This window comes from Parus major, chromosome 1A (genome assembly GCF_001522545.3).
Source record: "Parus major isolate Abel chromosome 1A, Parus_major1.1, whole genome shotgun sequence".
NCBI lineage: Eukaryota > Metazoa > Chordata > Aves > Passeriformes > Paridae > Parus > Parus major.
In genome coordinates, this window is record NC_031773.1 from 8,049,373 (window position 1) to 8,073,226 (window position 23,854).

The 23,854-nt window shown below is 37.6% G+C and overlaps 1 protein-coding gene across 1 annotated transcript in view; it reads left to right on the top strand.

Annotated features, from left to right (window-relative positions):
* Nucleotides 1-23,854, top strand: part of SEMA3A (semaphorin 3A) — a 160,354-nt gene that overhangs the window by 98,470 nt on the left and 38,030 nt on the right. The window contains exon 6 of the mRNA XM_033514484.1: nt 4,955-5,074. Within this exon, the coding sequence (XP_033370375.1) occupies nt 4,955-5,074 (120 nt within the window). The remainder of the gene's footprint in view (nt 1-4,954; nt 5,075-23,854) is intronic.

A 23,854-nucleotide genomic window follows, 5' to 3' on the forward strand; every position in this document is an offset into this window, starting at 1 on the left:
GTTGAGGAACAGGGGATGAGCTGGCCAAGCAATGACTGCATGGAGAGCTTTGGTCCAGCTGCTCTCCAAAGCAGGGATCACAAGAGTGAAGCAGGGAGTGTGGGCATGAAGGCCAGAGCAGCCTCTTAACCAGAGAAGTGTCACACCAAAGCCATGGATACACTGCTGCTTCTCTTCTCCTGGGCTGGGCTGTAACTCAGCTACTCCTGGCCCTTCACGTGACAGGGTATTTGTCCTGTGGGTGACCATGATTTATCTAAGATTTAAGAGGGCAGCTATGTAAAAGAATTCCCCAGCATTCATTAAAATGCAATGTTATAATTAGTAATTCAAAGTAACTATCAGGAAAATTAAAAAAAAAAAACACCAAAAAATTTAGAAGTGTAATTTAGATGGTTGCATACAGGAGGGAAGCATTATCTCTCTTATTCATCAGAAACACTAAACAGATATTTTGCAAAGTGTGGAAAGAGAATGTTTTTGACACCATAACTAGGAAGTAAATTTTAGGTAAGTGAAATGTAGTAATTTGGGCAAAATATGAAGGTTAATGTGCAAAAATTAACTTCTAGTCTTTAATAGCCATTAGTACCCAGGAGGCCTATTCTATATTTCAGCTGAAACAAACTCTTACCAGTGTAAAAAGGATCTTCTTCAGTTTTCCCTCTCTCCTAAAAAAATCAATAATATGTGAAAAAAATACACCCACACTAAAGCAAAATGAAAATAAACAGTTCATTAAATTGTTCTGATATTTTTCCAGTATACATTCCTTGTTCCATTCACCTGCAAACATTTTTTTCATTATTAACAGTTGCTCATTAGAGTTGGTTACTGCTACCCTACTCTAAAGTAAATGCCAGCTGGGAACATGATACAGCTGGTTCCTAGTAATGTAAGACACTGTGCAGCCATTCCCACCTATGTGCTGCAAACTAAACAGTCTCCATCTGAGTGGGCTAATGCATGAAATGTAGAGACCAAGAAATCCCTGGGCACCACTCAGGAGTATTCCAGTGCAGGAGGAAAATGAGAAGCAGCATGGTTTCCAAGGAATATAATCACAGGAGAAAATATCACTGAATGTGTTAGACTAGAAGAATTTTATTGGGATAATCGGAAAATAAATAAAATAATTAAAAACCTTCAGAGAAGGAGGCAGCTTTGTCCCAGTATCAGTTTATTTAGGGAAATGACAATCTGGGATTTTCAAAAGCTTTATCCAGAATCCTCAAAGCTCTTTATGCTTCTCTGTCTCATTATTTTTTTTTTTTTTTTTTTTTTTTTTTTTTACAATTCAACATTCTTTTTAGAATTGAACAAGTCTTTAATTTTTCAATGTTAAAAACCAGTTGAGGTACCTTAATGCTCCCAAATATGTATTAATATGATCTAAACAACAGTGGCTTTTCACCAGTTAAGTACTTCATTTACTATATATATATAACTTATTTATTAATAGTACCCCATTTCTTAGAAATTAATTAGTAAGTACATATAAGGCTCAAGATTTTGAAATTACTGTAACTTTCTGGTAAGTTTTAGTTATTGACATCAAAAGAAGTGAAGTCAAACCACCCCTATGTCTGAAAATCTTAACTTTAGTGAATGAACCTTTTAACCATGGATGGATTTCATTTGTGAGCCCATTTACAATTGAGAGTAATTGTGACATTCAGGGCTTGGTTTTGCCTGTATTCCTCATTTGTTCAACTTCCTTACTACTTCAAAAGGAAAATTTACAGTTCTTTACTCCCTACAAATTATTGTCTTTCAGAGTGCCAACTTATTTAAAAGCTGAATAGAAAGAATTTACCAAATAAATGCATATTCCTTGTTTTTCAGTATCTTTGTATCTGATGACCTTGGGGAGTTATTTAGAGTTCTGTGCTGTTTATGTACAGTACAGATAAAAATACTCCCTCCCCTCCAAAAATCATCATTACTATGGACTTTAATAATTTAGTTATTTAATTAATTAAATAATTAAATAAATTAATAATAATATAATAATATAATAATTATTAATAATAATAATCTAATGTTTAAATTATTTAGTAAAGTCAATATATATATTTCTGTTTACATTTGTGTGTTAGCATGCTGCTCCTTTACAATAGGTGTTTTTTTGTCCAAAACATATTTTTACCTGTGCAAACAACTGAAGGCCATCCTTTAGTTCTGAACAGTCATTCCTTTGTCCTGCTGGGCTGGAAATACAAAGTAACTATTTTTTCTTTTTTTCTTTTTTTCCTTTTGATAAATGTTTGTCAGTTTTCAAACTCTTAATTTCCACTTTCTTCTTGAAGTTTGTAAAACTTCTTTTAAAACTGCTGACACAGAAATAACACAGTGAAGACTATCCATGACATTAAAGAATCATTTTCTAGATTACCCATGAGTAAATTTCAGTCCAAAAGAAGGTATGCACAGGGAAATAAAGATGAATGTACTTCTATCTAGACAGGAGGCAAAATCCTCATATAGCTTTTGCATGGTACTAACTTAAAGGATGTGCACATCTGGGACATGACTTGAGGCTCACCCTGAATTTTGCAAAAATTATCTAAAGCCTAACAAAAATAAATGGTATTTCTTGGTATTTCTGTCTGGAAGAAGTCAAAATCCCCTTTTTTGCATGACTACAGCAGATCTGTTCAATCTGCAGGCACTGGTCTAAGTATACTGAAACTTGGAGGGGCTGTAGTAGGGATGATAGAAAGGTCAGACAGTTTTCTACAGACCCTTCCTCATTTAAAACATGCTGAAGCCAGTTATTGGCAAAACTTTTATCCTGTAACCACTGAAGAAAAAGTATCAGCCACAAGAGCCTTGTAGTTGAGCTGAGTCCAGCCTGGAAAATATGTTAATTTCCAGTGGTGTTTATATATCAAGTTAGAAACAGAAGTGTCAAAAAACCTTAAAATTCTAAATATTTCAATTATAAAATTTTAATTAGTTTTCAAACTGGATTTGGTTTAATTTTAGCAATATAGTATTAAATATAGATTTTTCTTGACTGACTGACCTTTAGATCTGTTGATAACTAAGAAGAAAAATAGGCCTTGTTGGTTTTTTCTTTCCCCTTTGATTTCTATTGATTTATCAGAAGTCACTAGGGATTGAAAGACAAGAAAATGAAGATAAGGTTAAAGAAAGGTTAAGCATAGCATCAAAGCCCTTTTCACAGGCAAAAAGGTTTTATGATCTTTAAAATCTCAGTTGCATACTCTGTACGTAATAATCACTATAATTAAGTGATTGTCTCCCCTTCCAAAAAAGTTGAAAATTACATAGAAGAATGGTAAATTGTTAATTAATGATATGCTGTTCTGTTTCCCTTCTGATTACACCTCCTGCTGGGCATGACTGGTCTATTTGCTTCTAATCTTTGCTGTAAATTCATTCAATTCCACGCCTTTCCGCTATCATGTTTTCACCCTTCCTGACTTTCATGAGTACCATATGGTTGAGAGCCACTGTAGGTTCAGTCAGGGATTTCATGGTGTCAGTGTTCAGGGAAAAGATGCCAGTGATATCCAATAGGCATGCTTGCATCTGGTTGTCCCACCATGGAAATACCTAAAATTGCCATGAAAATTATAAACTTCTTCCTAAAAGGGTGTTTTAAAATGAGGATATGGTGGAGTTCATCATGACCATGAAAAAGTGTATTATCTTACCTAAAGAAAGAGTTATTTTATCCTCAAACTTGTCTTTTTCACAAGGGATCCTTGTAATATGGGTAGCTTGAAAAAAGGAGTTGGAAGGAATAATGCTTTTTAATTCCATTTCAACAGTATAGGGTAGGTTATCTCATTTCACATACCGAGGTAGAACACAGTCCTAAAAATGCATTTTTAGCATTTTTGATTCAGAGTGATTTCATGGACAAGCTCTAAATTAATGTCAGAAAGATATGTATTGTACTTTGATCTCTGGTTCTTTTCTGTGGGTCTCATCACAATGTCATTATTATTATTACACTCTCTACCGGCAGGCAGGTATTTAACTTAACCTGCTCCTTAGAATTTAGACAGTCTCTTTCTCCCCCCCTCTCTGTCTCCTCTGTGACTCTTCTAGCTGGCTGAGAAGGGACGAGCTGGGCTGTGTATGTGCCATTTAGGGGCTGAAGTATCATTTTTTATGGTCAATTTTTAGTTCAGTTGTTCCCTGTGAAATGCATGGGGGTCAAAGTAGCAGGGGATGATCTCGTTTATTCTCTCCCTTAGCTGTTGCCCTTTGCCAGTACCACAGTTACAAAGGTGGCCAAAGGAGAGAGGCATGTTCTGTTTTTCATGTAAAATACCCTGTTTTCTGAGGATCCACTCGGAAAAAAAAGAGAGTAAAAAACAAACCAAAACAAAACTGCAACAACCACAGAACATCCACCAACAACAGATCCCAAAACAAGAACCCAAAACAAAACCAAAAAACCCCTCAAACCAACCAAAGTAAAAACCCCACCATTTATATAGGAAAAATTGAAGGGACCTAAGGACTTTCTGAACCAAAAGTGACTGAGCTGGACTCTTCAGTTCCCAGAGTCACATAAACCTAGGAGGTTAGAAGGAACCTCTGGAGGTCTCCAGACCAAACTCCTGTTCTAAACAGGGAAATTTCACATTTAGGTAGGTTTTCTGAGGCTGATTACTCCTGCCTGTCAGGGTAGGTGCACTGGTTGTCACTGTTCCAGCCTAAGAATTCAAACATATTTTGGCAAAGTGCACCAGCAGTCAGCAGATACAGCTCATTTGCAAGAGGTTACAATTAAGCTCTGCAGTGAGAAATTTGGTCTAATCTCTATTTTTAATGACAATACGTTGCATATGGCTTGTTGTTTTGTAATTTCCTCATTATCCCTATTAGTGAAATATGAACATATGACAGCTTTCTCTGACTTACCATGACTGGAAAATTGAGGAATGTTGCTTATAATTATGTCCTCCCACAGATGGAGAACTGTACTCTGGCACAGCAGCAGACTTTATGGGCAGGGACTTCGCCATTTTCCGAACTCTGGGGCATCACCATCCCATCAGAACAGAGCAGCACGACTCCCGGTGGCTAAATGGTATGTAAAATGTACATTTCTCTGGTTATACTCATCCAGCCATTAAAGACTAGCACACAGCTCCATTCCAGCAACATCTGTGACATATACACTCCTCTTTTATTTGGAGCAGAATTCTGTCTTAAACCAGTTAAACTAATCAAAAGTGATTTATAAAGAAGCATTTTTGGTTTAATTACACTGAGATTTGTGGAGTGTGATTAAATTTAAAACACACACAGACACCATGAGCAGCACAGTCATGCAAGTTGGACAGAAGCTCAAGGCTTGAGGCGTCAGCCACACATGAACACAAAGTAGCTCCAGAGCCTTGGACAGGATGTGCCTTGTACAAGGTTTAATTTTTGTTGGGTTGAAGGGGACACTGGCCACAGCCAGCAGAAAGTCAACCAGCAGAACTTCATGAGCAAGCCAAAGTTGTCAAGAGTTTGGAAAAAGAGAAAAGGGTCCTGGGGATTCCAAGTTATTTGGTTTCAAAATATCCAATAGTTTAGCAAGGCACAATAGCTTACATTATTGTATGGATATTAGTAATCAAGCCTGTGGTTTATTTGCATGTCTGAGGAAGGAAAGATAGTTTCAGAGACAATCTGATTTTGGCTTCATGTACCAAAATACTTTAGAATGCATCTGAGTACTCTATCCAAGTTCTAGTGAAATTCAAATTTCCAATAGCTGAAACTGAATTACACTTGGCTTTAGCTATATGAGGATATGAACATTTTGGAAATGAGAATTCATTGTCTGAAAAAGCTGACATTTGAATTAAATAATACTAACTGTATTTGCTGAGTTAATTTAAATTTAAATTTTTTAAGAGTTAACTAGCTCTGCTTTTGCTGTATATACTGCTTGCACCTACACTCCTGTTTTTGAATTCACAAATTATTTTATTCTTAGACATTTTTTGCTCCCAGCCATATTATTTATGTCTCTGCTGAGGTTCAGGCTTTCTTATGTGGGTTTGCTATTTAGTGCAAACTGTTAACACAAATTTTAATGTGTAAGAGCAGAGTATGTTTTAAAACACAATTTGTCATTAGCTAGTCAAGACCTTCTAGTATCAAACTGGGTATCACATTAGCTGTATATACAATCCATAACACTAGTCTCTGACTCATCATTAAAACCACAAAATGCTATTGCAAGTGGGATTAACTCTGTAGCATGCACTGGATGCACGTATCATTTAATTGTGTATATTACAAGTATGGAGCTGTATTTTAATATGACAACTTTATGAATCTGATGTACATCCTGTTAAATTTAGTTTTGCTGCAATTCATGTGGACTACTATATGTTTGGAGAACAGATTCAGGTTTACAACATTTCAGTTCTACAATCTGTGTTTACCCAGTAACACAAAAATCCCTGGGTTATTTTACTATGACAGTAAACAATATTTTTTGACTTCAGGAAACAGTAAAGTAGAAGGATTATAGATATACCCATCTATCTTGATACCTGGTAGAGTAATAATGTGTTAAAGATGACCAACATCAACTGCTGTTACAATAGTCATGATGACATTTTAAAGCTCAATCATGCAAGCAAAATTGGCTTTTATGCAGTAGATTTGCACAATGGCAGCTGAGTCAGGAGGATTTATGCAGTGGGAAAACGCAGCCATTGTCCACAGGTCCTGTACTTCACTGCTGAAAATGTGTCATTCCGCTGTGGATTCGGTTATCAGTCTTTCAGCATTAAATGTGAGAACTGCTTTTCCCAAATTAGCACTAAGATTACATCTGACAGGGTGCAGAAACCGCAACTGCTTTGTTGCAAGGTGGGGAGCCAATGAACTTCAAGCTTTCTTGAATTTAAGTATTTTACAAAATGAGCATAAAAATAGAAAGGCAGCATTCTTTCTATCTCAGGTGAAGGTTATTTCCAATTCTACTTCTAAGTGAAGTTATTGCACTATATTCCCGTATGGAAAGTTTCAAACTTCATTTAAAACAAGATAAGAATTGAATTGGAACCTTTAGAAATTATTCTCATAACTGTCCATAATTTAATACAGAATGATCCCTAAGTACATTTTTGAAATCTCTCTCTGCTTCAACTTAATACATTTACCTTCCTATTATGGAAAGGTTGGCCTAAAATCTGTACTGCAACATTCCTATTAGAGGCTCTGAGGCTTTATTGGTAATTTTCCAGTGATAAGATCCTGGCAGCCTTTCCACGTAGCTCTCCTAATTTCAGAATCTAACATGGAAATTCAAAAAATGATAATAGTTTGGGTTTGAAAGTCTGCAGGCATTCCAGTCTGTTGATTATTGTATTTAATTTGTCATTTTTCATTTTAAAGTAAAATTATAAAAGAAGCTCTGTGTTTACGCATCTTTAAAGTGGATATACTTTTAATGAAACAAGCTCACACTGAATCAAGAATGAGGTGTTCACTGCTTTCTTAAACATCTATACAAACTATTTTTGAACCTTAAGTTTGCAGACTTTTATAAGTTTTTTTTGGTAAAGACATGGTTTTTTATGTAGTGGTGAGTTTGCTTTCCTAGTTGCTTTTTATGGTGAATTTAGCCTCAGGTGAAAAAAACTAAGGGGTGTAGACTGAAAGCTGTAGAACAATAGTTTTTATCAAGCTTAGAGACAAATTCTCCTCCCTGTTGATTTTAATAGTTAGGTGGTGAGGCATCCAGTTCTAAGACCTTACTAGTGTTTACTTCAGTCAGAGCAGGAGCTAAACTTCTTTTTCCTTACTAAGGCTAAGGTCAGAGCTGACAGGGTGCAGAAAACACAGCTGTTTGGTACCAAAAATGGAGAGGAGAAGACAGTTGGACGTGAGGAGTTTGCAAACTTTTCCCAGAAATTATCTTGCCCTGAACTGTAGAACAACATTACACAGAGCGATTAAGTTTTTGGGATTTAAGTAGGAACACAGAGTTACTACAGAGATCACACAATCACATTCTGGAGATTCTCAGACCTTCTTACGGAAATTGTATGTTTTGGGGAAGAAAACCCTGCCCAGCCCAAGGGAAGGTGCTGACCAGCAGCTCTTAAAGACTTCTTAAGTCTCTTAGAGATATTAAACACTCACAGGCTTCTAAAGCTTTCATTTTGTATAAATAATTAAACAGTCACCAAGCCAAATAAAACAAGGGAGACTGATTCTATAGCCGTGTTGTCAGGGCATTCATCTAGAAGCTAGGGAACTATACATCAGTCACTGTAGCAGTGTATATTTAATTATTGATACAGAGTTGCCAGATGTGACAAGGAAGCATTTGCAAAAACACAGTAAAATAAGCTGGTGCCCAGGGAAGTCATTTGGGAGATGAAAAGCTTCAATTCAGTGCCCCAGACTGAATCACATGCTTTGTAATAAGCCATGTTCATGCACATGTTGGACATTACTGGCTCCTCTGGTACTTGCATGGAGTTTTCTCTGTAAAAAAGAAGCTTTGGCAATCTTAGTCCCAGTGAGGGTTGAGAATTGTTTTGAACTCTCAGAAAAAAAATAAAAAATTCTGAAGTTGGAAAAAATCTTCTGTACAGCTTTACTACAAGGAGCAGCGGCCTTGATGTTACACATGTATCTTACAAAATCTTGTCTATCAGGAAGTACATGATTCCCTTTAAATGTGTCATTGCCTCTCATAGTTCAGAGGTATAAAGTTATTTTGAAGAAGCATGGATCATGTCCTGCTTCCATGAACTGCTGCAGAAGTTAAAAAAAAACCCAAAAAAATAGATGAATAGAGACCTGAGCAGGTGGGAGCAGCTTCTGGTGCCAGGGAGTTCCCTGCTGCACAGCAGGCAGCGTTTGCTGTACACCATCCCCACTTTCCTGCAGGGGCTGAGGGCATAGCTGGAGGCAAGAAGGCAGAATTGGCAGTGCAGTCTACCAGAGCAAATGCTGAGCAATGCAAAGGCAATGCACCCAAGGCAGTTTTCAAACTGAAGATTAAAGTGGAAGGAGAGAGCTTAAAGCTGCTCTCATCTTCTCTGACTTGAGCACTGGAGATCTGGCCTTAAATTGTTAACATTTTGTAAAATGAATAACCATAAACATTTATTTTAAAAGCAAAGCAGGATTGGGTTGAGCAAAATCGGAAAGGAAATGAAATCACAAAAGCTGCATTAGAATAGTATTATGAATCTGGTTTGCACCCCAGAAATATTGGCCTCCCTCACCCTCTTTACTAGACCTGGAGTTAAGAGAGATTGTCAGTCTGGATTTCCAGACTTGGCGTGGAATTCCATTGCTTTTTATGGGTTTAAACCACTCTATGATGTTATTTTAGCATACTTTCCATGGCTTAATTTTTAAAGTGGAGTAGTAACTGTGCTTAGTCCCTTGAGGTTATTGTCCTTGGTAATCTTTACTTTACGGTTACATAAACAGCTGAGAATTATGGAAACTGAGAGACTGTTCAATAAAAAAGAAAATGCCCTTAAATTTAACAGGATCCAAGGCAGGAAACACAGAATTGATACTCTCCTGGCATTTGAACAGAACTCTAGACATCACTTTGTGTTGTTTCCACTTACAATATTTTATTGAATGTCCCAGCATTGGCATTACACACATGTGATTTTGAATATATATACATAAATTGCACAGTAAGCTAATATATAGCAACAGAAATAAAAGTTTGCAGATAGTTTACAGGATTTTTACCTCTCTGATAAAATGCATTAAATGCATCAAAATGTTAGAATTCAATTACTCTTGCTGAGACCTGGGTGTGTACATATTCTGATCTTTGAGCCTATAATTAGTTTTTGGTCAACCACACCAAACCCTTTTCCTACCTGTACACAGCCACTGATGGGCCCCTCTGCTGTGCCACTCCCTTGTCCCTAAATGCCTCCCTAGTTTCCCATTTTACACCTCACTTCCTACACGTTCTCAGTCCAGATACACAGCATGCTGTAAAATACAGGTATCAGCTGTGGAAAGGGGCCATAGAACCCAAACATCCTGGTACCTGGGAATGTTTCATAAAATACATCTAAGATCTTATTGGAAGAAGAAGGTGATGGATGCTACAAATACAATGAATCACCATCAAGAGAAGAGCTATTTAAACAAAGAACATTTAAAAATAAAAGAAGTATGAACTGTCTATGAATTTATTCAGTCTTCAAATTAGAAGTCTTAAACTATCATGGGAATGAAAAAGCTGTCCAATAGAAGTAGTCAGTGAGGCAGCCTAGCTGGTTTTAAGAGGAGCTCAGGTAACATTTCATGTGTTATATAGCACACTTACCTGACATCTCAAGAGACTGCAGTGAGTAGACTAAGAGTCTCTTCCAGGTCTGCATTGCCATGAATTTAAAAGGACATATTTAAACAACCTTATGAGTAAAAACATTGAGGGATTTTTTTTTTTTTTGTGCATGTCATTTTTTTGTTGTTCTTTTGGTGTCAATTTTCCTGTGAAGGGATCTCTTGCATTTAAAATACACATTTCCATATTTGAGCAGCTGATATGTGCTATCATGCAGGCTGTAGTGTGGACTGAGTTCCACGCTTTCCCACCACGGCTTGCAGAAGCATGAGCAACTCCCAACCTTGCAGAACAAAACATGTCCATATATGCAAGTCTCATTTCTCACTCAATAAGTCCTCCCACCCCCCCCCCNCCATTCCCACTATCTTCATTGCTAAGAATAGTAATAAATAATTACACAGTGATAAATTCCATGTGTGACAAATGCTAATGTCACCTAACAGTGCTAGGAAGTGCTCAGAAACTATGGTGACGGTGGCATAATACTGTGAACAGAATGGCACACAAATTCAATTTACAAGGGTTTTTTTTTCCCCTTAAGTCTGTAGATCCATATTTGAGAGATTGAGTATGAATTTTAAGTTGTTTTTCTCATTGCAATCTAACAAGCTTTTTCTATATACATTTTTTGTTACAACCCATTCTTTTTTTTTGTTTTTTACTTGGAAGAAATATAGAATTTCTGAAATCAGAAAATAAATGGCTCTTTCTTATTGTTATTACTTGACATTTATCCTGTCACTGATCTGAAATGGTTTCAGGTCAAGAAGCCAAGGGCCCTGCTGAATACTTGACCAGAAGATACTCTTGTATTTGAACCAGTTGTTTCAGTGAACCTGTCTGATTACTGTTCCCTGTGTCTTTATACAAAGTAAGAGAAGCATTTGGTTCAGAAATGAAAGACCAAGTAGCAATTAGAGAATGTGCTGAACAGTTTCTCTGGATGTGTGAAAGGTCATGAAGATAGTAGATGGAGACAACCAGAAATAATAAAATCTTCCCATCAAGTGGACTAAATGAGATTATTTGAAATCATTCTAGGAAACAGATATTCTCATTCTCCATCCCTCCCATACCCTCTAGGATTAAGCAATTTTCTTCATTAAATACCTATGCTGTGGGTGATACTTTGTTTAATTTAGGTTGAATGTAAAAGTAGCAAAAAGACAAGTTTCGAGGTTGGAGTGGAAAAAGAAGGTAGGAAACAGCAGAGAATATTCTCCTGGTCTGACTGCACATTTTGAAGGCTTCCTGACACTGTAGAGAGTATGACTGGAGAAGGAAGACTTGCATCATTAAACATATTGGTCTGTGCTATAGCCACAGTAGGCACCAGTTAGGATACAACTTAGTCCAGGAACCTGACTTAGGTTATGTGTATATTACATGGTTAACCATGGGCTCATTGATGGGTTTTAACTTGGTCAGCCTTACTATCCACACCAAAAAAAGTAATAGCTGGGAGTGTAAATTAGAAGCCAAGCTTTGCTGCAATTCATTCATTCTGTGACTCATTTTATAGTGCATATAAGATAGAAAATAATGGTGGAGCTTAGAGTTGTTTGCTCACTGCTTCCACTGGAGACCAGAGAAGTTTCTCTGCTGCATAAAATGCAATTTTAGGAAAGAAGTTCATACCTCTCAATACAAACAGTGTGGAATGTGACCCCAGTCCCAACCAGATCACTGCAGCATAATCTTTTTAGAAAGAGACTTGCCAGTGATGGCCAGTTTGAGATCTACACTCACTCTTGTGCATTTAATTGGTCTATTGCTGATGTATTGGTGATAAAATTGCTAAATTTTAAGGTTTTTATATCAATTGTGAATTGAAAGGTCAACACATGACCGACCATATATCACGTTAACAATACAGTGAATCCTATGGGTCTCATGTTGGGGTGAGATCTGCGAGTGCAGCCATTCCCATCACCTTCTCTGAAGGCAATTAGATGAAATAGCCAGAACAAGCTCTGGGTAAGATGCTGGAGGTGGATAAATCAATGTACCTCTGTATTGGCAAAACTGGTGGTCTCATTTAGGTGTTCACATTCAAATTTGATGATGCAGGTGAGTTGCTTCCTATACTCATCCTTTAGAAAAATAAATCCAAATTTCATCTGCTTCTTTCAGCACCAGGAGCTGTGTAAAATTCCATCCTCATGAGCACACACCAGGAGTACATTCAGTTGGAGGAGTAGAGCTCTGTGCCCCTCCCACACTGATAAAAAACACCTGCAATGTTCTGATTATCAATAGTCCCAGTGATAATCTATCTCCTCTAAAAAGCATTGTGGTTTCTTTGTTTGGGTGGGTTTTTTTGGTTTTTTGTTTGTTTGTTTTGGTATGTTTTTGTTTGTTTTGTTTTTTGCTTTTTGTTTTATTTTGTTGGGTTTTTTGTTTTGATTTGGTTTGGTTTGTTTTTTATCCTAAAATTGATTATTTTTTTCTGTGGATTTGAGTCAATGGATAACTTATAGAGTTGGCAGGAGATGGCTTTGTAAAGTGATGGTCTGTTCACTTAAGGTGACAAACATAGTATATTATTCAAGCAGTGGCAATAACCTCTACAAGAAAGCTTTGTGTACTACTTTGAGCTAATGTATGACTACAAAGATCATTTCTATCTGTATATTTATCTATTTATCTATCTATCTATCTATCTATCTATCTATCTATCTATCTATCTGTTAGCCACATGCAACAGTTCATAGGGAAACTCTCCCTTTTCCCTGGAGATAAATCTCAGTAAGAAAAAGAGTCATTTGTTCAGAAAAGGTGTTGTGTTCATGTTCTAAGTTTGCATTTTGCTTTGCTTTTGGTATAGAACCCAATTTAAATTGCACAACACCAGTTTCTTTGTAATTATCATTTTTGCAAAGATCCAAATCAGCTTAAGCAAAAGGAAAGTTTGGATTAAGTGGCAGGATTCCAAAGACAAAGCCTCTGTATTATAGACCTTGCAAATTCAAGCAGCTTTCCCATGATCTCTGTGAGAGCTCATCACAGCTCTGATGCTTGAAAACCAGTGACTTTTAACTACCAAATTGTGCCTCCTTTCTTGTTCACAAAAGTCACTAACCAGTTTTTCAGAAAAGTTAAGCTGAAATCTGTTTGTAGGAGTCTCACAGCAGAATACTAATTGATTTAAACAAAGGAGGAATGGGTCTGTTACAGCCCCTTTATTGGGATATGACATACATCCGAATTTTCTTTCTGCATTCTTGTGTTGTGTTGGGTTTTTTTCCTTCTGCTCTAGTCATCAATTTAATGAGTGTTGACCCTGTCAATACCAATTTCCTCTTCTCAGGCCACCACCTTCAGAGTTTGGTGGGCATTCAATAGAGATTTACTGTTGACTGGGTAATTTGAGTTCATGTGTGTGGTGAAAAATTAGTGAGGAGAATTACCCAGAAAAGTGGATGCCATGACAATACATGTCACCATGGTGTGACCAGCTCTGCTGACATAGGTTTCAAAAGCTCTCCCCCTGTGAAAATGTGGCCTGTTTGCAAATTAATTAGTTTCTGGCAGCAGCTTGATTGTTGACCCAAAGTTTGTAGAGTGGAAAAACAATCAGATTAGTGTGTTCAATATAAAGGCCCAGTGCGGTGCTCGAGTGCAGTTTGCCAAACTGTTGAAGCTGTGAATAGAGTGAAACAAATTCTTTTTTGAGAAGCCAAGGCAAAGGTTAAGTGTGATGTGACTGGAGCACGCTGGCCGCAGGGTGGTGGGGAGAGAATTAAAGGTTTCAGCCACACAAAAATAGAGAGTGCTGAGCGAGTTGCATTGAATTTAATGAAATTCACAGCTTCAGACGCAAAAGTGTTTGGCAATGTTTTAGTCTGTGTTAAAGGGAGAAATAAGATGGCTTTGTTTTAAGAAGTTTTCTTTGTGCATCCGTGTGGGACACCAGGGACTGAGCCTCTAAAGGGTATTAGAGAGACTTCCTGAGCCTGCACGCTGTTTCTAAGCACCTGCAGACTGAGGTTTGTACCAGTTCCTCCCACTCCCACCACACACTAACTCCCTTTATCTCTCACGATTCAATCCAAGCTTCCCATTCATCACCTCCAACATTTGGGCAGGGTTCTTCCTCTAAATAGTGCTGGTGTGTGGGCTCATAGACAAATATATTGGAAATCCATGTTTATGGATAAATGACTGGCTAAAGCTTGTTACTGAGGGAGTGAGTCAAAAGATAGATAATAAAAAAATACAACATGCCACATCTGTAGCTGATAATACATGACAATGACCCCTATGCAGCCAAGATCTGATATCTACTCATTATTGTTCTCATCTCATTTCATTATTACTCTTCATTTCTTCAATAGGTATTTTTTAATATATGTTTTTCCTTCATCATCCATTTTTGTCATTCAGTGTTACTATCACCCTTGTAATGTGATGCTGTTTTCTTTATATCAAACAATACCTATCCATATTTAAAACTATTGTTTTCCTACTATGACAAATAGAAAGAAAGAAAACACCAACTATTTTGAAGGTGTGCATGTTCATGGGAAGTTGAGGTATCTTCTCTTGGACCAATATTTTAGCCCTGTTGTCCTGGATCAGAATGCCTGGCAGACCCAATGGAATGGGAGGACAGAGCTGCCAGGCTGAAAATATGAAGGGCTCCACGCAGCTCACCACATAGCCCCCACCCCATCAATTAACTGAGATGCCCAGCAGAGTTAATGATGTGAGGATACAGCCCCTCAGTCTGTTCCCACCTCTTTCCCCCATTCCATAAAATTCCAGCTCTTAGCCTGCGACCTATGCAAACTGTGATTTGTTCTCGGTAATGGGGCTGAACCTACCCCCTTCACACTAACATTCCTGAACCGTGAATTGCTTGTCCCAAAAGGCATTTAGTGTTGCTTGCAATTAACACAACTGATTGCTCAAAGCCGGCACCTGAGGTGGCGTGGAGCCAGCTGGAAGCGTAATTGGCTCCTTAGCTGGAGAAACATCCACTTCACAGCAGAGCCTGTGATGACGGAGTTATTATTTCAAAGTAAGGCAGGTATGTGAATACCTGGTCTATGCATTAAAGCTTCCACTAGCACTAGACACAGATGAATTATCGCAGACTCAAAGCCTCCCTTTCTCTCTGTCTCCGGAACTTCCCCTTCTCTTTGTTCATGGAATCACGCATATTTCAGCCTGAATATTTGTAGGGCTGAGTAATTGCTTTTGTTCTTTGGGTTATTTAATTACAAATCTCAGTAGATGACAGGTCCTCTGCTCTAAAGGAAGACATCACATTTGCACAGTTACAGAATCCCCACACAAATGTGTGTGGCAAATCAGTGACTGCAGATTTATTCATGCCCTCTGGGACCTGCACTGCCTTTTCAGCTTAGCATGCAATATGATTTAAATTACAGCTTGTGCAGAGCTGTGCCTTGGGATTACACTCCATGTTTCCAACTGTTTATAGTTCAGTGAGCTTTAACCTCTGTGATTCTGAAAATTAAATAATGTCATGGCTGATATCAAACTGGTGCTAGATTGCTAAATACTGTGTAGTATTAAAAACCTATTTTTACAACAAAGTGGAAACGTCAATGTATTTAAAACATTGATAGCACATTGAGGCAGTTCAAGAACACAATTCAAAATGTACACTAGCAAAGAATGGCAAAGCTAATATTAAACTCCATTACCAAGGATATTGTTTCAACTCCTGTATTTAGCAGAGTTGTGGCTGTGGGCTTTACTAGAGCAGGACTGAGCCTAACACAGGGCTTTGTGATGACACAAAGACTGTGTAAGATCAAGAAATGTAGATAGAGCATCTGTGGTGGTTAAATTCACATTTGTTAATTCCTTGCAGAAGTTTCATTATTTCTGAAATACTGTGATATATCTAATGTGACATCTTGAAGACCTTTTTGTGCTGTAATTGTGGACACCTTAATATTTTTGTAGACTTTGAAGAAGAGCAGAGGAAACACCTAATTAGAAAACTCAGTATTTAATATGAGATGCAATTTCCCTTCAGATTACGTTTCAGTATTTATAGGGGTTTAATGGATACACAAGCATTTAGATTTTTTCTCCATTTAGTTTTTCAAACCCATGATTCCAGGATAGAAGCTGTTGAGCCACTTCATCATGCTCCTCCCCAGGCTCTGTCAGGCAGCACTGCAAAACAAGAGTTAAACTGACATCACCAACAGCATCATTTAGGCCACAGAGCCTCATTCATGACCGGTGTAAGGAAGGAGGAAGCGGAAGAGAAAAGGACAAATAGGAGAGACAAATGGATACTTATTTTTCACCTGTAAAAGCAGCATGTTGGACTAAATAACAGAAAATAATGAAGAATTCACACAATTTCTGTTACCAGATGGGATGGACAGATCACAGACACACAAAATGTTTGGCAAATGGTTCCTCATTTGATGCCTTTAAATGTTGACAGTGAAATAGATCCTGAACTTCCCATTTTTCCCATTGCATTGCCAAAATGGTGCTTCTTTTTCCCCTTTATCTTTAGAATGCCCAATGCTACTTATTTCATACTTCAATGTCCAGCCCTTATTTATCAAAGTGGTGTTAGAAATATCCCATCCCTTGCTATTGCATTGAATTCCATGGGCTTGTATAAATTCATCCATTTTAAAAGGTGGCTCTTAAATTTGATTTTTTAAACATTAAAAGTTGACATTTTGAAACATTAAAAGTGCTTTTACATACCATATGGTAAAAAAAAAAACAAAAACAAAAGTATGGTAAAGTGACATCTAAGAGGTGGAAGTATGAAGGTGATCACCAGCTCATAGTTGATGGTCAGAAGCAGTGAATGTCACAGATGATGTGATGGTGTAGAGATAACATACAGTGTTATTGGCATGTGATAGCATTTCTTTTGAGAATCTCAATATCAGTCTCAAATGTAGTGGTGTTGTCCAAAAAACACCTGTTTTTTGTTGAGAGTGACCCACCAAAATTGAGGCTGGTAAGCCTTTTTTAGCCCTTTTTCTGCTGTTCTCAGATCACTGTATCACTGCTGTCTGTAAGCTGAATGTTTCTGTTAGTAAGGCAAAGCTGCCTTGTAAAATGTGGTACCTGTTTCAAAGGCAAGGGTTAAACTGTAAATCTTTGAGACTACCATTTATTGTACAACATCCGGCAGAATTTGGTGTTCCAGAGCACTTAGAGCTGCCACAAACACACTTTGTGTAAATGAAGACAAAATAGTTCCCTGCCTGATTTACCTTTTAAAGTGATAAGCTGGCTGGTGTTTTTGCTAGGTTCCTGGATTATGGAAAAGAATATTTTTAACATACCTTTATATATATAAATTTAATTTCCTTTTGATAGGCTTTAAAGATTTCTGTTCAGATAAGTACAGCAAGATTTGTAGGAAGATTTTGTTACAGAATTTGGTCTAAGAAGAAACAAGATAACCTTTAAGAGACAGCTTTTTTATAAATGATCATTCAGGAAAAGCAGGAAAAAAGTTACTTTGAAGACTGAATTACATATTTTTTCCATTCACTGCACAGGTTTTATAAAATAGTTACAGGCATTCAGTGAAAATATATCTGTGAATATTGCCACATATCTGAGGATTGGTGTTTATTGATTCTTTTACTGCTGTTTGAGCAAAATTCAATATCCTTGTAAGTCAGAAGTGTTCTGCTGATGTCAGTGAGATTATTCATATTTCCTGAGCGCTATAATAACATTTGTTACACTGCAAAATTTGGGTAGTCATGGGGCACAGCCCTCTTCTGTTACCCACTCCTCCAGTCTCTGTGTCCTGTTCCCCCATTTCTCTAAAACAACTTCCAGTAAGGGCAGAAAAAAGCTGCATGGGAGAGGAAGGTACAAAACCTTTCTATTTGGTATTTCACATGGACTTGTGAGTCATCATCTTTTTCACAAGATTGTGTAAATGGGTTGTCATTATCAATATTCAGTTCTGTTCCATGTCTGACATATTGTCAGCTTTAATATTTTGTGCCAGACCTGTTGGTAGAAAGCATTCTCTTAAAAAAAAATCCAGTTTCCCATTTCTTACAGTGCCTATATTTTTACTGAATTTCTTTCTTTTATTACATTTTAAATACTTCTGTTAAACTTTCTGCCAATTCCTCTCCATGTGATTTATGTAGCACAAGCAAGTGTGCTGCAATCCTCCCTCACTGCTTATAAGAAACACAAGAAATTTGAGTCTGACACAATGAAATTTTCATTCTTAAAAGTCACAGAAATTACTCAAGTATTTTTGAAGTGCTGTCAGTGAATAATTATAAAAATAGTAGTAATAAAAATTAAAATAGTAAAACTAAAAAAATGGTTTGCTTGTACAGAATTAAAGTATAAACCAATGGAACAATGTTTGAGAAGAAAAACTTTCTGACAGTCCAGGTACTATTGCAAAACTTTTTTATCTGTAGCAACTTCACAATTTTCATCTCATCTGTGCTATCAGATACTAGTTTTTTTTCTTTTTCAATGAACAGAATGAAGTTTCACATCAACAATAAATGAGTACATTATTTCAGTTGTGTAAAACCCTGTTAATACCTTATGTTGACTGAAGCTAGATTAAGTTGGAAACGCATCATGCTCACATGACTAGTGAAAGAGGTTGTCATAACTGATGCTATCACACTGAATACCTCAGATTGTGCTAAGGGGTTTTGCTTCCTCTTACAGATGCCTTATTGCATTTTGTGTTGCTGTGCTACATTGACACATGAGCTAAAACCAGTCATGCATCCAACCCTTGCCTCAGTCTTTGCTGCCATCCCTCATTAATCCTACTTTAATGGATTTTGTGTCAAGTTGCTTTACACTAGCTGTAAAAGTTCATTATACCAACAAAATGCTTCTTGTAGTTTGACAAAATTACCTCAGTTCCTTAGTCAAATCTAAAGGATTTAACAAAGAAATTAAATTACAGGAGATCGGAAAGGTTAGGAAATTGCTGCAGGAGAGTTCTCTTCTGCATGACTCCTTGGGAACTGGCGTGGGCTGATGATCATTTCCAAATGAATGAACATCCCTCACTGAGAGCTGAGACTATGGTAGGGTCCTGCCCAGTTTTTGACGTGACATCAGGGAGGAGGGGTTTTTTTTCCAGCTACACAAACCCTTCCATGCACTTCAAATTGAACCTGGCAGTACAAAATTTGGAGGTTTTCTTCCTGTTTTCAAAATAGATGATTTTTGACACAGAGGACATTTTGGTTCAATTTTTAGGCAGAAAAAAGTAATATTTCTGTAAGCAAATGGTTCTGGAGACAGGGCTGTGCACGGTATGGAGCTGACAGAGAAATACTGGGAATTTAGCTTTCAGGAGACAGAGGCTGAAGATATGCTTGTCAAGCCAGTGCTGCTCAGCTTTTGCCAGTCATACTGCTGAGGGCTGTCCCGTTTTTCCTACACTGGAATATGTTTGCCATTTGCCATGTTAATCTCCAGCTCTCAGCCAGGTATCTGATTCCTGCAAAGTGCTGTGCCAGGGGCTTGGCTGCAGCATGTTCCCTCAGCCTTCAGAACACCTTCTTGTACACTTGATTTCCAGGTGGCAACGTGGAAGAATATTCCACCGAGACATGAACACTCATCTCTTGGTGTTCTAAAAGGCCTAAGAAAATCACACTAATGGAGGGGAACAGATTTTGGTTTCTGACTTCCAGGATCAACTGCTTCAGCATCTCCAGGGATTTGTGCTCCACCTGTGAATCTTCAGAGCTTACAAAAGTCAGGCCTGTAGCATGGCTCTATATGCCAAAAGTCTGTAACACCCCAAATCAGAAACATCTTTTGTCTTCAGTGCCTCCACGCTCCACTTCCTCCCCTAATACATCACTCCTTAGCATAAAGACTCTGGTATTTAGTTCTTGTCACTCATCCAGAGCTCTAAAGATGTAGGTTACACAGTTAAGGCACAGGCTTTCTGGTGTTTTTATTTCCAAACATCAATGTCAAAAATTTCAGATAAATGACTGAGAAAGGAAGAAACAGGCTCTTAGCTGGAACTCTCATTACATTCTCATTTAAGAATACAGAAAATTGAGATTATAATATTCCTGAATACCTTGCAGACAATGTGCTGCAAGCCTCACTTTCTGCTCTGTGATGGACACTAGTTTTCTCAGTTGCCCAAATACTCTCTCTGAGGGACAAGTAAATAAGTTTAAAATTAATAGTGTTGATAGATACACAACAACCTTAAAACATAGTCAGTAATGGAAAAGAGGTGTTAATTTTGCTTGTTGTTCTGTAAGGAGATAATAATCACCTCTTTTAAATTAAATAGGGTGGATAGATCATAAACATTGTTTTGTGAGAAATCTAATTTATGTTGAGCATTAAGCTATAATTTTACTGAACTTTTACATTCACTTTTCTTCACCATATAATTAGTCTTTAACAGGGAATCAAAACTATTGTTGTCTCTTTAGAACAAAGGCTTCAGAAACTGATAATTGCATCAGAGATCATTTTCTCCCTTCTCTTTCCTGTGAGAGCTAAAATGTTATTCCCAAGATATGTTCATGCTGAATTATGCCTCTAAGGCAGAGGAGATGAGGGATCTTGGGGTGGTGGCATTGCCTTGGCAGGTATTCAGGGACTCATTTACACTACTCTAGAGGTGCTGAGCACCCCAAACTAAGGCTCTTACTGTCATTTGGCCCTGCAGCACTGCCAGCCCCTGGGAGGGCACCCAAGTCCCCAGCCTGGCCTTGCCAAGGTTTCACTCCTGCTAGCTGCCCCCAGCATGGAGCTTGAATGCTTTAGGATGTTACAACACACTTGCCCTTTTTTGGTTTTGTCTCAAATACAGATCAATAATTCCTTAAAAAACCCTATCATTTAAATTCAGTTTTATTGTGTCTCACAATGAGAGTGATGCATGGATAACATTTATGGTCAAGTCACTGTAAAAGCCACAAGGGCTAGACTCCTGTTGCTGTGTGTGTAAGTGTACCATTGAGACATAAAAGAATTTGCATGTGTACAAACAGGGTGTGTCTTTTTTTAGTGCACATCTCTTTGCCTGTTACATTGCTGCTGCACTCATGTGTTGAAATGACAGAAGAGTGATATGTTGTTGCTACTTTTAATACCTTTCATCCTTGAAAGTCTGTAATCTCTTTATGTCACACAAGTCACCACTGAAGCATAGCAGTTGGATTCTGCAGAAGAAAGGTTTGTTGGTTTGAGGTTGTTTCTTTTTTTTTTAATTATGAAGAGTTTGGAATAAAATTAAAAAAAATAAAAATCACTATTGAAATTTAAACCCTTGGTTAAACATTGCACTTATTAGTGTGTTTTATAATGTCTCACTAAAATTGCATTTACTAATCTTTGAAAAATTGATAAAAAACAGGATATCACTTCTAAGAAGGAGAAACTAGCTGACATAACTAATGCACTAGTCTAAGATCATCTTGACTCAAAGATAAACTGCTTGATAAATGTCATCAGTCTTTAAAAGTCTTTCTGATGGGAATTTCCATTGCAAAATCAGTGAGGGACCATAGGGCTTCTTACCTTGTAATAGCTGCTGACAGCTTGATCATGCATGGCTTGCATGCCACACATCCTCCTGACTTTGTAAACATCATATTTAAATGACATCTGTACTCTGTGGTCTGTCCTTTCTATGTTAGCATCTGACAATGTTACCACAAAACCCTCATATTAGCTCCATAATAGCCACAAAGTTATCCCTTGTGCAAACAGCATTCCTGCTTTGTGGATGTGGTCTGATGCCATCCATGTTATTGAGGAGCTTCACTAGAAGTAGTGAATCCATGAGAGCTCTGCTGCATTTGCCTGAGTCAACAGCAGCAGGAAGAATGTGAAAGTTGAGGAATTTAAATGAAGGGACTTTGAAAGAACACCGCTAAAAGCTTCGGTGTTTTGTAAACTACATTTGAGTGTGTAAAACCACAAACCATCTTAGCTCTCTCATCACCACATATTAACAGCTTTGTCCTCTGGTGACCCTGCTGAGGCAGAAGCTCTGCTCTGCACATTTGTGACTGGAGCTGCAAGTCTCCTCTCTGTGGGTACTAGGGCTCATGGTGAGAGATGGTCCAGATTTTGTGAGGACGGTGTTTGGCTCTCTGTGCTGGGTCTCAGAGGACTGGTGCTGTATGTGGTTATGAAGTCTTGAGTAGCTGTCTATTTTTGTTGTTGTTAAATTTTTAATTTCATCTTCTTTAGTCTTCCTTTCCTCAGGGTCCCAGTCACCCTCCAGTACTTTTCATTAAATTACAGCAATTGCAGTTTTACTGAGCATAAAATTTCCCTAGTTTCCTAGAATTTTCTTGCTGTGAACTGATAAATTAGTCATTTTGACCATAAATATACAATAATAGGGGCATCCAGTTCAAACTCTTTACAAAACATTTCCTAAGAGAACTGCCCTTTGGCTTCTGTCAAGTGATGAAGAGATGACCCCAGCTTCTGTTCCATCAGCTTACTCAATCTTGACAACTGAAGGTAATTTCTGTGCCTTCAAGTTTATAGATCTTCATTAAAATGCTAATACAATTCACTTAGAAAGCCAATTTCTGACTTACTGTTTCTTGCTCTAGGGTGTGTGTGTGTATTTGTGTGGTTGTTGTTGCTAAAGAGTAACATTTGTTAAAGAATCAGTGCAGATCGATTTACCTTTGCTTTTCCTCAACCTGAAATGCTGAGACAGGCAAAACATGTTTCCATTACTTAAATAAGCAAACAATGGCAAATAAATCATAGAGGCAGCTGGACCAAGGTGTCATTTTCATAAAGAGCCAGATTTCTCAGGAAGGACAGTTTAATGGGCTGCTGCCAGTGAAATGTCTGCAGAGCTGGTAATTGCAGGGGGCACACAAAGTGGTGTACAAAGGTGTCACGTGGGATCTGAGAAGTAGCACCCACAGCCAAGACAACTGGGAAAAGGAGACTGAAAAAGGTGTGGACTTTAATAATTTGCTTCTTAAAGGCTGATTGTTTTAAATAAAAACCTAAGTTTTTATTTTTAGCTTGTTCACTTTGGCTGCAAGATCAGAGAAGTGTTTTTAGCTGTAATTTTATTTTGATCGTGTTTATGCTGTGGCTTTGTTTCTCTTTTGATCATGCTTAAACACGTTTCAGAAATGTTTGTTTGATGTATGCTGTTTCTTAAAGCAGTCTTCCACATTGTCTGCCTGTGTTTTTTAAAAGCAATGAATCATTGCAAAATATTTGCTGTCAAATTATTTCTTGAATCCATTTTCCCAAAACAAGCTTTCTGGACTTTTAGCCAATGGGAGACTGCTTTCAAACAACAAAGTGTTGAACTGTTGTAACAGCATTTCTGTGGGCTACATGGACTGGAGTCAGTTTTTGGGTAGCAGAATATTCCGTAATTCATATTCAGAAATTTTAAATAAATCCATCTACCCCGAATAGCTGCAGTGCACTGACTTTTACAATTGCTACTGGTGGGTTTGGATCAAAATCCTACTTCCCATTCAGTAAAACTTGCTTGAAGTTCATTCCAGCATT